The sequence below is a fragment of the Lytechinus variegatus genome, chromosome 3 (assembly GCF_018143015.1).
Source record: "Lytechinus variegatus isolate NC3 chromosome 3, Lvar_3.0, whole genome shotgun sequence".
In the NCBI taxonomy this organism is placed as follows: Eukaryota; Metazoa; Echinodermata; class Echinoidea; order Temnopleuroida; family Toxopneustidae; genus Lytechinus; species Lytechinus variegatus.
The window spans coordinates 55,472,000-55,487,418 of NC_054742.1; the positions used below are offsets into that span (position 1 = coordinate 55,472,000).

Consider the following 15,419-nt stretch of genomic DNA (forward strand, 5'->3'; position numbering starts at 1 on the left):
CTTATTTTTCACAAAACAGTGATATGCACATCTCAGTGACATGTAAATGAGACAGACGATGATGTCCCTCACTCACTATTTCTGTTGTTTTTATTGTCTGAGTTATACAATATTTCATTTTTTACAGATTTGACAATAGGGACCAACTTGACTGAACAATATAGTATTAAACAATGCTAATTCCACATGTTTAGGGAGAAAATAATAGTTGTTTCACTTGACAATGAGGATAAAATTAGAATATTTCATATTTCATATAATAAAATATACAAAAGAAATAGTGAGTAGATGACGTCATCAGTCTCCTCATGTGCATACTGACCAGGATGTGCATATATAGGACTGTTGTGTGAAATTAAGCGAAACTTTAAAATGTCATAACTTTCTTATTTTACATCCAATCTTGATGCAATTTTCAGTGTTGTGCTTGTTGGATTTTTCTCTTTTTATTCAAATTAATTTCTGGTTGGGGGTGGACTTGTCCTGTAATAATGGTATATTAGAAACTGGAATAATGTACAAAGTCAAGATGAATACCCTTCTTCACTTATCAGATGCTCCATCCTATATCCACTTAGCTCTCTAAGCCCGCACCAATTTTTGTTCCATTTTCAAATAGAATTTACATTCATACTACTTTATTATTCATTTCTGGTCAACAGTAGATGCGCCCAAGCAGATAATATGTTTTCAGTCTCACATCACATGCACCATCCATCATTATTTATATTGCTTTCTGTGGATTCATCCGTCTTTTAGGCGATAAGTGCTCATTCATCATAAAACCCTTGGGGACCGTTTCTGAATTTTTGACGAATATAAGTCATGGCTAGATTAGATAGAGGTTTAGGTCCTGTGGACGATGATGAAGAGATGTGGAGTGAAAAATAATACAATATTGTCTACTGCTATATATTTACACAGGTCATTATCACTCTCTTGCTTTTATGATTAAATAGAAAGAATAATCATGAAATACTTAACAATAGTATATATTTGGTTTCTAATAATCATGGATTTTTCTTTTTGAATATAATATTTTGATAGTATTGCAAATTAGCTTCATGTTCAACTCGAGTTTGGAGAAATTCCTTCAAATTACTTATTGCTCTCTTAAAGATGAGAGGCACTACAAAATTGAAAATTGGAAATTTAAGGAACAATTCTTATTGGTTGCTGCTTGCTCTTCTGAAGAATGTGCATGATTTACTGGATTAGATATGACATTGCCACTTTTGCAATTGATTACAAAACTTTGTGTTAAAGGGTATAGTGATCTAGCTTAGATGTAGAAATATTGTTTTTTTTAAGAATAAGTGAAGAAACAAAATTATTGAATGCAATTTATGCTAGGGGCGGAGCAAGTTGGTTGGGGTGCAGCTACCGTGCAGTCATTGCCCTCCCACACCGCCAAAAGTGTGTGTGTGGGGGGGAGGGTAGGGGAAAATGCATTTCACCCCCACTCTGAAGCTGTGTTTACATTGCTTAAGTATGAATGCAAGCACAAGAACAAATGTAGGACATATTTAGTGTACATACTGAAGTTCTAGAAAGGTCTTTTGAGAGGCATATTTTTCAGAATGGGGGATCTCTACATCTTTATTAATCATCTGCATACTCATTCATGTAGTCTTTATAGTAAATGTTTTATTCTCCTATCTCTTCAGGTGGGTGTTTCATAAAGCTGTTCGTATATAACATTAAGAGTGACTGGTGATAACCAAAATGTTTATTGGTGATGGTTTAGTGAATAAGAAAGTTTCTGTAGTATACATATATGTGTTCTTGCCAATAATCCTTTCCTACCCCTATATTAGATGATCTTGTAGCACCTCTGCTAAGAGGCAGATTCAGTTGATGTGCCTCCATGAAGAAATGGATGTAAAAATAGTATTCTAATGGGGTTTGTGCTAGCTAATGTGTTCCTTTTTAACATGGAGGAAAGGGATCAATTTTACAACATGAATCAGTGGCTTTATATCTCCCACATTCGTGTGTAACATACGAGTCTTGAAGAAGAGCAGAGGTTGAAAGTCGGAAGTCGTCGTGACGTAAATTGGGAAGTAGGTGCAGGAAGTGGTTTATTCATGAATATATTTTGAAGGAAACTGCCTATTTTACAAAAGCACGCAATGTTCTCTTTTCTAAAACCTACTAGATTAAGCTGTCCATTTTCAAATTGAGAGCATTAATGATTTCATATTCTGCACTGTATCAAAATTTACAAGTTTGTTGTTAATGTATTTTTATAATCTATATGTAGTTAATAACTCTGGGAATGTTTCCTATATTTTCATATCTTAATTTATCAATGTCAGTCAAAGGTTAAATCCCCAAGATAAAAACAGCATTCTGATCATTTAAGAATAAAGCAATTTTACAAGAGTGTTTAAAATGTCTCACTGCTCCATTCTATGGTATCAGATGTTCATACAGATCTGTGATGCATACTTGTATGTAGGATGTAATCTGGAAGCAATATGCATAATAGAAGCATTCCGTCTCATCCCTTTTCCGCCAGCCGATGGTATTGATCATAATAAAATGCAGTAACGTGATCAATGCTGCACACATGTCCTCTTCATTGTGCAAAGATGGTCTTTATTGGAAAATAGTCTTGTGCTCCAACTTTTCCCTTTGCTTCTTCAGTACCTTTGTAATCTTATAATTTCTGAAATGAAATATACTAGATTAGGCCTTCTATCGTTGGATTTATATCACTGTCTGTTCAGTGTGGAAAGTTTTATAGCAGACATTAACAAAATGTTTAAAATTACATCGAATTTGACTGTATATTTTTTTTTTGTGAGCATGACTATCATAACTGGTTACGCCTTGTGGCAGGACTAGTTAGGCTTCATAATTGACTTAATAGATTTTGGCTGAATTCATAGTCTCTGAGACATCGTTTTCTGAGAGACTACTTTTGTGCAGTGGTGTAATTGTAATTTGTAATAGTAACTGTTTTAGTTGTCATTATTACTTAATTTTTTAGCAAAGTGTAGTTAAAGTTGACTATTTTTGCTAGTTATACCCTTTTGCAGGGGTGACACAACATTTCCTCCTGCGATATGTGCTTCGGTCTTAATATCTCAAAAGGGAATAAAATTAGATTTAGGATTGGAATAATTTTTTTGTTCAGAATATAAATATAAAGTTAAGGATTAGGGCTAATTTAATTTCAGAGGTTAGGTGTATGTTTGGCTCAATGTGCAGATTTTTCATCAGAGCATTTGTCATCAGAGCAATTGTCGTCAGATCAAATGTAATGGAACCTTTGCAGGACTACATGTAGTTAGGCTTTTGTGACTGGTTTATTAGATTTTTGACTGAATTTCTCTTTAGAATGTCGTTGCCAAGAGAGACTGCTTTTGTCCAATGGTAGTGGCACATTTCCCAAGACATGCTCATGAGTAAATCTAATTTGTTCTGAAAGTCACGATCACCCAGGGCCCGAATAAATATAAAGGCTCTTGGATCTGACTGGAATGGATTGCCTGTAGAAGAAATTTAGAAGACAGCGTAGGTGATGGTTTTGAATGCTAAAAAAGAGAAAGAGAAGTGTGATGCATTCATCTGCAGTGATAGTGGCAAAATGAATGAGTCCTATTGATCTGAGACAGAAATTGTCTGCCTTGGAGATATGTGAGGGTGTGTGGATGTGTGTGTATAAGAGAGAGAGATTGGTGTCCCTCTAACACTATGCACAGGGATTGATCTTAGGGACTGCTTTAAAATGATTGATTTCACTATATTAGCCGTAGATATACAGTTATAAATCTTTTACTGGAAATTTGTGAAAATTGTAAATTTAAAACTCACAATTTTCTGTAGTCGCCACGTTTCACCAACCACTGTTGGTTTCATCAGGTGAATGAAGACCAGGTACTTCTTTTCAAGAGAATCTACATCCATAGTAGACTGTAACACCACTTGGTTTCCTAAGCTAGTCATGCGAGAGACGGCTTTGATAAGCCATTGATGGTACAAATTAACTGTTATGAACAATCACTTATTAAAATAAAAGTTGAATCTTGAATCAATGATCAATATAGCTTAGATAAATCTTGAATCTTTTAAGCTTCGTGGTTCAGTGCTCAGGGCTGGCAGAATTTAAAGTATTTTACCCAGTATTCTGCTGAATATTTAACCATCTTTGGTATTCAATAGATATTTTTAAGTATTTTGCTTAAATCTAGGTCAGTCTCCTGTCTGCCTTAAGTCTGGCTTGCCTGCATTTAGCAAATAAGTATATGCACAGTCATTCATACAGTGCATATACATTTCACATTATTTGGCTAAAACTTTATGACGTCAGAATGATTACTAGTGAGTATTGTGCTTAAATTTGGCTTGATAAGTAAAACACTTAAATGTGATATGAATACGAGTTTAATTATTTTTCATAGTCAAGTAAAATACAAAAAAATAAAACCCTTACCTAATCAATGCTTTCAATTGAATACCAGCCCTGACGCTCCACCCGTGATTTCAGAATGATTTTGAAACAGGCACAATATTAAACAGTGACAGTGTCGTATATGGCCCCTGCCTTCCCACTCCCAACTTAGCACCCGGTTGTTGCATGTCTTGATGGGTCGTTTGTCCGACTAGTTTCTGGAGCCTTGCAATCATTATTTCATTAAACAGTTGAAAATGATATAAAAAATATTAGGAAGCATAAATATTCACAATTATATTTGCTATTGAATGCACAAATTTTGAGAAAATCCAGAGCGAAAGATGATGTTTTTATCTGCTTAAGTGTCCAGATATTGGGCCCCTATTCTACAACTAGTTGTTATGTCACGGTACAAGCTTTCAAAAGATCCGTGACTGTACCTAAAGTACAGACTTGAAGTACTGAAAATCATATTTGAGGTCCTATCAGAATTGAAAATAGCATCAACCTAGTTCATTTTACTTTACTTTGATAATGTTGGGTGTCAGGTGCATGGCATTTGTGAAAACATATCAAATTTAGTATCCAGCATCGCATTTCACCTCTGTTACTCAACACCTTTATCAGTTAATAATGATGTTGGGTCTGAACTTGTTTACATGAAATATCATACATGTAGGTCAAGGATCTTGACCTTTGACCCCAGGGGTCAAATATGAAGCACACCTGTTAACACTGTATTGATTGTCAGGTGGAGGTGATGTGACTGATGGTACAGTCTTACCAGTGAAACCGACTCCAAATCAGTTAATGATAAGCCATTCAAAATAGTGTGATAGCTTTGATCTGTGCGGGGTCACTTTCATCTGTGTGACTGCATCAACCAGGTTTTTTTCATTTACATGTACCTTGCCCCTTTAATGAAAAAATGACAACAATACTCACGATTTGTTGTAATTTTTACTATATTGTTTGCCATGGAAGTAAATTTTAGCACGTCTTTGCCATCGAAGTTTGTTACAATCAGTAAGATCATGAGGTGAAACAGTAATAACAATTTCAAAGGCTGTTTTTTTTTCTTCAAAATCATTAATCAGCGCATCAAGTATTAAGAAATTCCACTGAATACAGTTTGTAGTGTTACTTTGATAGTGCCAACAAATATTGCTGTACACGGTTGATGATATGTCTGACCTTTTCGGGGAGCAAGATGATTGTTAACGTCCTAAGAGCATTCTATGGCATTTTATTAACCGTAGTTGCACGATGTCTGCTGATTTATTTTCATGAATATCTAATGCTCTTTCTGTTTAAATTCATGAATTAATCAGGTCTTTGCTGTGGAAACTTAGTAGTAGTTATTTGTGAATCGGAATGGGATGAGGCCACCTTGGCCATATCTACATATTACTGAGATGGTAGAAAACATTAAAATAATGTTGGTATGTATGTATCTGCGCATATGCTGCCTAGTCACAGTTTTATGAACAGGTAGGTGGAAATTGGCTAAAGCAGAAAGTAAGTCCTTTATAGCAAGGGCATGGTATTTAAATCGGATCAAAGAAAACACTATCACATTTTGACAGACTGTTTAAACAAATCAGCAGAGAGAGAGACAGACAGACAGACATAGGCCTGCAATAGATCTGTATCTGATGTGAACATAGTGAAGAGAGTAGGGAAAAGATGCTTTGTACATTTCGTGACAGGCCAACTAAGAATCGGGATTGTAGTACTTTAATGGATGCATTATGTATCGCAGTATGAATGATTGCAAATTTATGCAGTCTGGTTAAACGTTTACAGCAATACATCATACTCATATATATCCAAATTTGCTGTTGGTTTTAATGCATGACATTAATCAAAATAGTGATCTCCCCAAATTGTGCAATATACATATATGCTGAAGAAATGGGGCTTAACCTAGGGACAGTGATTTTCCGTTTCAAAAAATGGCCTTTTCCGTTTCAGAAAATCTCAAATTCCGTTTCAGCACGTCAGAAAACGGAAATTCCGTTTCCCCATAGACGTTGTACACACGGAAAAGTGACAATTCCGTTTACAGATTGAATAGCAAAATCAAAGCACATACACTCGCACTGGCCAAAATTTGTATCTGCTACTGTACCAACAACACAATAGAATCCGTTCTAATCGGATCTATGCTGGTGTATTTAATGATTTTTCAAACTGATTTAGCATGCATACATCCTCACCTTTCACATAATTAGCCTTATTTTACGGTGAAATTAAATTTCATCGATAATTTTGGGGTTTTTTTGACATCGTTATCATCAGTCAACGACTTTCGCCAATCCGCCATCTTGGATTTTAAGACCACGATATCGTGCTGTTACATCTTCAAACGTAGAGGGCAGCAACACACGACCGTGCAGTTGAGCGATCTGAAGCGATGTGAAGCTCAACCCGGCCGGCCGGGTACGATCGCAGGGTATTATCGAGTGTGCTGATGTCGAGTGAATTCACGATGTGTGAATTGTCATGATTGTAGCGAAGTGAGATCGTGTTTTCTGGGGTTTTGTGGCCATTTGATATTCTCATTTTGTTGTTATTTTGGAGTAATTTCTGTTGCTATTCTGTGTATTTTGAGGGAAAATACGTTTTCCGTGATTTTCCGTTTGAAATGCCACTTTCCGTTTCAAAAGGCCTTTTCCGTGAATTCCGTCCGTTTTCCGCGATCGCGGAAAATCACTGTCCCTATTAACCTTACATTGCCTGTTCAACTTGATCTATACCTGCATCCATACACAGGCCCCATATTTTTCTTTGTGTAATCCCATCATTGAAATAATTCAGACCAATATAGATGTTAATCAGGGTAGTTACAAAAATGTGTAAAACCTTCATTCAATAGGTCATGTTCATGTAAGCAGATGGTTTGTATTGAATGTCACATAGAGCTATTCTGCGAAATAAGCTTGAAGCAATGTCTTATCGCTACGTGGAATAAAATCACATGCCGCATATCTTGCTCGATATCTAGACATGGACGGGGGCTCCCACGGGGCAGTACGATCAAAGAAACATCCCTGGACCGGCATCGCCGTAGCAACGCAAACATCCAGGAGCTCCGTGCGCGAAGGGCCTGCATGAATCCTTAATCACCTCCTCAAGAATCTAATCTGTATGCTGGCCTCGAGGGGGGTGTTCTGGCTCCTCAATAGTGACTAATGATGCTGTATCATTTGGCGCTGCAGGCGGAGCTTGGCCAAGATTTTTCCATCACGATGTTCCCTCCAGTACGCAACTATAATTATTACGAAGAATATGAAGCTACATGTACTTGTACTCTTTCAGTTTATTTTGCAATATCCTTAAATGTGAAATTGCTGAGAAATTGACAAAAGAAGCATGGCATTCGAGTCAGATGTTAAGTCTTTTTCTAAGCAATATTAATACACTGTCCCTTTTATCCACATGTACATTATTGATCAATTACAGATATCATTGATCAATCCCAAATTTACAATTTACAACTGATATAGCGAATTAATTTACAGTTTCAGTTTCAAGAAGCACATCAGGAATCATACACATTTGTAAAAATGGAGAAAAAAATCATATAAAACTACTAAGTCATGAAAAAGGGGGATTCTCCTATTTTTGTGTATTAGGGTGCTAGGTGGTCTAAAAAAGAGGAACTTACATGTAATTTTAGTAAAAATGTAGAATAGGTAGGTAATAGGTTTTGACTAAAGGACAGTACTTAGTCTAACTTGTCTAATCTTGACAATATTAGGTTTCAGTTGTACTGTAGTACAAAACCACTTATTATCGCACTTCAATTAGGCACCCTTTGCCAGAAGCATTCATTTATAATTGGACTTTTATTGTACACCATGAAATAAGTGTAATTATTTACACAAATCAGCATATTCCATGGTTTTGCACCATACAATTGAAATCTCTTTTGAGAATATGGGTCAGAGTTTCTCCCTCTAAGAAAAGGGGATTTAATATTATTTTTTTTAAAATGAAAGATCTAGAATATGTGACTTTTTTTTAAAGGTTTTAGGTTTTAATTTACCGGTAAGTCCTTTGGTGTACCCCTTGTCTAATCTGGACAATTTTCTAATTAACAGAAAGTCATGTCAGTGAGTGTATCTTACACCTGTCATCAAAATACTAAGCGCTAATAAGGATGAGATCATTAACAGGATATGTAAAGGGAAAGCTTGCCAATTTGCAGAGCTGCTTGTAAAACATCAAGCACTTTATATCCTCTGCACGTGTCGAGACAAGGGTGCTGCGCCTCATAGGATATTCCAGTCTTCTGGTGGTTTTTGCGAGGGGAAGAAGGGAATATTTGTCTGAGGTTCCCGGCTTTTAATGCTTTAGTGCAAGGTTGTTGTGGAATAGTTTTTTGAGAGTTACATCAGTTTTATATATGCTGGGATTCTGTCTATCGGTGAAGTACGCATTCAATTCTGTTTGCTTTGGTTTCAATGATGAGGACTCGTCACTCAGTTTTTCATAATGATCAGGAGGTGAGTTTATCTTTTTTACATTGTTTTGTGATTCCAGGGGCAGAGGTGTTTCATGAGTTATGCATGACTTTGCATAAGGCTGGAACCCGGGCCCAGGGCCCTGTCTTACAAAGAGTTTTGATAGATTAAAATTATATTAAGATTGATTCCTAAGATTCCTATAATCTCTACAATTCATAAATTGAGATCGATCATTTTGCATTTCAAATAAAACCTGGGGGTGTTTCACAAAGATTTAAGTATGACTTACCTCACACTTAAATTCCAATGCATACATAATACGCAACACGCGATTTTATTGATAGATATGCAGTAGTGCGTGTCCTCATGACACAATTTGTCCAATGATTTGGCTATGAAAAATTCTAAATCCTTATTAGATTTTGGTAAAGCCAAGAAACCCTCGAATACAGGTGAATTATCTTTGCAGATGTAAAAGTAGTATTTTAACAATAGAAAGATATAAAGTTAAGAATTTATCATCCTGGTTACCAAACATTTTCTGAAAAATCGAAGGTTATCTTTGTGAAACACCTCCCAGATTCTCAATTTTTATTCAAAGTCAGATAAAGTTGAAATCTTCTTGTCTTAGTAGATAATTTTTTTTCTAAAAAGCATTGAAATGCGAATTGTATCCTTTCTTTGTTGTTTCGAACACTTTCGTCACCTGACTTGTATTAAATGGTGCCTGGATAGCTTTATGAAACACACTCATGCAAGGTCTTGTAATATAAAGATATTTCATCAATATTTGATATTGATTATAACTTACAATTGATTCGACTTACATTAACCTCAGATTGTAACTTGTATTGATTTAAAACAACTTCCAATTGATTATAACTTATATTGACTTATAATTGATTATAACTTACAATGACTTACAACCGATTATAACCTACAAGAACTTACAATGACTTACAATTGATGAACGCTGTAATAATGATGTCCTTTTCTTTTCTTTTGATTGTAAATTTCTGGACCAAATAAAGCTTGAATAGTTTAGCTATAATAGGTGTATGTAAAGGGATAGCCTGTGTACATGTTCATCTCAAGATCAACATTGAAACTGCACAGTAAATTTTATTCAGCAGACTCTAGCCATCATGTTCTACCTATCATGTTCTACCTCACAAGTTTCCCCATATATTAGATTGACCTGCTTATTAGTAGGACTGTATATTTTAAATCAAACTTGGACAGACCACTCAAACAAATTAATTTGCAGAGAGAAGGAGAGAGAGAGCGATACACAGTCTCTATTTGCATTTTTATTGGTATTCCAATAGAGGTGCAGCATTACCCGTCGCTAGTTCATTACTGCGCTAGTCAAATTGTGGACTCTGATCTACCAGTTCGGTCCACAGTCAAATCAACTCTATATTGTTTTTTTATGATGTAAAGATAATCATAATGATGATTTGATTCTTCTAATGTATTGGCCAACAGGTTGGTTCCATGACGTTTGCTCTGGCGACGATTGCTCCGATGGAAAATCTATACATAATAGCGAATCATAAAACCTAACCTCCAACTAACTAAATAAACCCAAATCGTAATCTTTACAATATTCTGAACTTAAAAACTGTTTAGATATTAAGAAAGCAATTGTCACAGGAGCATGTGTCATGTCACCACAGGCTGTTATTACTCTGCTCATTCAATCAGATTTGCCCAGATAGCTACATGTATGGGGATCACATTCTCCACTTCCTGGGGAGTGTTCCCTGCCAATGTTATGTAGAAATGTGAAATGTGTGAGATCTGAACTGATGATAGATAACTTTTTGGTAGGATATTGATTAAACTCATTTGCTTAACCCTACAGATGTTAATTTGTTTCTCTCTTTTTCACACCTCTGCCTTGAGCATTTAGATGTGAATGGATTTGATGCCTTAGAAATCATATTCATTATTAATTATCATTATTTATAGTATAAGCTTCTCTCCACCTAGGCTTATATTAACAATTTGGTAGTAATTTGCTGAATTCAATACAGCTAGCAATGTAACTACCATGCTGTTGTGGTTAGAATATTCCAAATGAAGTCAGAATATGCGTCAATTTAATATTGGCAAGCTGAAGTCAAATAATTAGGTTGATGATCAGGCCTGGTGATGACACAGAGCGAGAGAGAGGGATATTGATCCAAGAAGAATACATTATATGTATTCCCCTTTCAAAATGAAAGAAAACTGCGCTACCCCACCAGACACTTGAATGGTTGCAGATGACCTTTCATGGATGCTATGATAGCCTTCAAAAGGCCACTTTAAGGGTATTTTCTTTCAATTTGTAACCAAATATTTCTCCACTCCTCTCTGCAGGGACCTGAGGCTGCAATTATAATGATGAGAGAAGAATAAAGAGAAGAGACTTGTGTGATGCTGTGGACTGAGATAGTGTTCTAGTGGGAAGATGAGCTTTGGTAGTCATGGTGATTAGGATGATGATAGAATAGGCCATTGGAGTGATGATAGCTAGTCTTCATGTGCAGACCCAAAGTAGATAGTTTTACCTACATTAGTTCTCTACAGCCTTGAGCTTATGTATTCACTGCTGAATATATAATATTCACTGCTGAATGATGTGCATCTAAAACAACTACATCTTGATTAGGATGATAGAGAGTGTTGTTAGAATGATAGTCCGTAATTACAGACCCTTGATAGACACGTCCATAGACTTGAGCTTAGCCCAATGTTTCTCCCAATTTTTTCAAGCCCACCCACCACCATCACAGATTAGGCCTGGTTTGAAAGTCCATTTTTGATGCACGTGTACACGGCGTGTTTTTCGGTCGTGTACACGTTGTAAACACTGAGTGAGAGTGAGTTACGGTATTTTTTCAGTTTCCTATATGTAGCCTAAGTCACGGTTTTAAAGTTTACCTGAGAAGTTAGAAGTATCAATCCACAATAATTGGTGCAATTAAAAAGTTTACTCAGCTTAGCAGGGCATTAAATTAATAAAGAATGCAAAAGTAAATCAGTGCAGGGCCCTAGTTAGCGCCGACGTTCGTTGGATGCGCATTTTGCATACTGTACCGTACATGCATGCACAGATCGCTGCAAATTTGAGTGTAACTGAAGTTATCGATTGATTTTCATTATTTTATTGCCAATTTGAGGAGCGTGTGTTTGTAGGCTTGTAGCACATGTTTATGAGCGTATAACACGTAACTGGAGCAATGATCGCTGTCGCAATTGGCGATTCTCAAATTGGCTCTATAAGTGATTGAAGAACGCTTTCGAGAGTCTCCAGTTACGTGTTATACGCTCATACACATGTGCTACAAGCCTACAAACACACGCTCCTCAAATTGGCAATAAAATAATGAAAATCAATCGATAACTTCAATTACACTCAATTCTGCAGCGATCTGTGCACGCATGTATGATACAGTATGCAAAATGCGCATCCAACGAACGTCGGCGCTAACTAGGACCCTGCACTGACCGGAGCATACCCATTTCGTGTGGTACAAAAACTTGAGTCTCCAGAATAAATGTGGATTAAATCGGCGATTTTGGAAGTAAACTCACTCTAGATTAATTGAAATATATTGACATATTAGTGATTAAAACATGTGCAGTGTCTGAGAACTAAGAATTAATGTGAGGCTGTGAGCTTGTTCACTGACTTTACAGTCCCACGCAAGCTTTATGCAGATGCTACCATGTACACAGTGATGGAATTTAGTACACGTGCACTGACTTGACCGTGCGTGTACACGTGTACCCGAAACGGGCCTATCACAGATCAGGAAGTATAGAGGTTAACCTTAGTGTATATATATATATATGACGCCTGAACCTGGAGAAGGTCTATATAGTAATTCCATAATTGAGATCTCTATTCACTTGACTTTCAACATTTGTACTGCAGAATCGTCTTTGAAAACTCAACCTTCTAAAATGTCATATTCATATAATTTTTGTTTTAAAGAATGCTTATTTTTATGACCAAGGAAAAATTTAGCATACATGATTGTGTTGTGAAAGGAAGTAAGTGTAAAATAAATGCAACCATAGTCATTTCAAGTAACTACCATACTGGCAAGTTTTTAACTATCATGGTTGCCCTAAATTCTTTCTGGTTCCGAAGACAGTGGTTTGCAGGTGTGGTTCCAGGATGTCTCTTCTATCTCAAATACCTGACGACCCCCTCCCCTCTGCCCCGCCATCACTCCTGAATGAAAGCATGTGGGCTCTTCTCTTTCCTCTCCTTTTGTGTATTAAAATTTTTATGGATGCGCCCGTGCCTTCTACCCCTCGACCCCCTCCCCTGGATCCATGCCTGGGGCCATTTCATAAAGACTTACAACAAATTCACAAATAGCATCAGCCAGTCAAATCCACTTATTTAATAACTTTAATCTATTAATTACAATTTTTGTATTGATAAAACAATTTCCATGAAACAGGCCCGTCTTTTGTATGTTATACCAGGGAGTTGATTCTCCGGTTGTTCAATGATCAGTTGCTACCATTGAGTTTGAATGCCAGATTCTTGTTGTACACCTCAGATAAAAGGGCAATGGTTTCTTTTTCACAAGGCACATATATTACATAATGTGCATTATCAGGAAGACAATCAAGAGTGCTAATGAACTTGTGTCATCATACTTCTGGCACGTAGACATGTGGAGAGATGACCCGTCTATGTTGCTAATCTCGTTGAATTGTCACTTTTGGTGTATCATATCAGATAAGAATAAGTGATGAACAGTTATGTGGATGAAATGAATGTGACAAATTAATCATCAATACCCTCCAAATTACATACCTAGCTAATTGTAGGCCTCCTTGGAGGAATCAATATTTTATTCATATTTTCCTTTCATAATCAATTCATAGTCAATAGTTTAATCAATTGTTGTGCAATAGGCCTTCTCATATTTTGAGGGGGAAATAATTTGTACAAAATATTGAAATGAATACCACATCTTGATACTTGAATGGAACCAAATGAATGCTCTCTCTTTGGTAGATCACCAGTTTCTCAGAAAATGTGCAGGAATAATTAAACAGGAGAATTCTCCAAAGGTGTCGGACCAGGAGATATGAAACGAATCTCTTCTGCCTGACAGTGGATGATGTGCCTTGTTTCCAAGTTCAATTATGTTTTCATTTGTCATTGTATATTTGCTGAACTCTTGTCAGGTTTCAGAAGTATTCTTCTTTGAGGACAAAAGTGTTTGGGATGTCACACCCTTAGTGTCACCTTGCACAACTCAAAAGGTGGCAAGCCATCAGAGGAAGGTGTGGGACTTATGTCCTTATATTCGGGGCAATCCAAACAGAAACCTGCTATTGTCAATAGTGGAGGTTGAGGTTAAGAGAGGGAAAGAGAAGTTGAGAGAAGAAAGAGAGAGTGTGGTTGTACAAAGAGTGCAATGGGATATCTTTCTTTCCTTTTTTACATATACGCACAAAAAAAGTCCTGAATATTGGAAGTTAACTATATTTTAGATATTTAAAAAGGGCTTGAATTCAATGTTGTGACATTTTGGTTGTGGATAAAAAAAAATGGGTTGGCCCCATTGGGGTTGGTCTGTTGAGTACATTTAAATATTCTTTGTTGTTGCTATTTTAAGACAGAAAGAGGAGGGGGAGGGACGAGACAGAGTTAAGAAAAAATATTTAGGGAGATGGAGAGGGGAGAGAGAAGGTGAAGAAACGGTTCCATGACATTTGCTCCAGCGACAATTGCTATGAAGGAAAATCTGCACGTTAAGCCAAACATAAACCTAATCTCAAAAACTGAATAAACCCTAATCCTTATCTTTGCATTATTCTGAACCAAAAACTATATTACAATCCTCACCCTAACCCAGTACCCTCCGAGATATTAAGGACGGAGCAAATGTCGTAGGAGCAAATGTCGTGTCACCGAAGAAACAAAAGAGGGGAAAAATAGGGAGAGAAGGAGAGGGAGAACAAATATCAATCAAATAAAAGTACAATGGCACTCTAAAATTGACCTTACAGAATGAAGTCAAAGGACCATTGATATAAAAGCATAACCACCCACAGTGTCCCAACTAAAGTGAGATGAACATTTCGTCTGAAGTCAATTCATATTTATATTGCAGAATAAATAAACAAGTAGTTAAATAGATAAACAAGCAGTAAAATATATAAACAAGCATGCAGTAAATAAATAAACAACCAGGATGGTGAAGAAAATGATCAACACAAATGATGTGGATAGTGAAGTGTGAAAAACTTGTCAGTACCATGATTCTAAATTTTGTAATTGGCTCATAAAAATACCATTAGAATAATAGAATTTGAACTATTTGATGGAACATAATACACCAAATGTTGAGGGGGAGAAAGCAAAATTGTGTTAGATATTTGTTGAAAGATGAGGTACAGAGCTTTGAACACTCAGCCCTAGAGGAAGATATAGGCCTACATGTACAATTATATCTAGGTTTATAAACTTGCGATGGGAGTCACGCATGTTAATGTCAATAAAAAGGTTACATATTGAATGA

At 36.3% G+C, this 15,419-nt stretch overlaps 1 protein-coding gene across 2 annotated transcripts in view; it reads left to right on the forward strand.

The window, feature by feature from the left end:
- The first annotated feature begins 8,420 nt into the window (after positions 1-8,420).
- Positions 8,421-15,419, forward strand: part of LOC121411417 (coronin-2B-like) — a 56,966-nt gene continuing 49,967 nt past the window's right edge. Inside the window, exon 1 of one of the 2 annotated variants that reach the window (XM_041604143.1) lies at positions 8,421-8,913. In XM_041604143.1, the coding sequence (XP_041460077.1) occupies positions 8,872-8,913 (42 nt within the window). In that variant the 5' untranslated portion in view covers positions 8,421-8,871. The remainder of the gene's footprint in view (positions 8,914-15,419) is intronic. The other variant, XM_041604145.1, reaches the window with a different exon arrangement.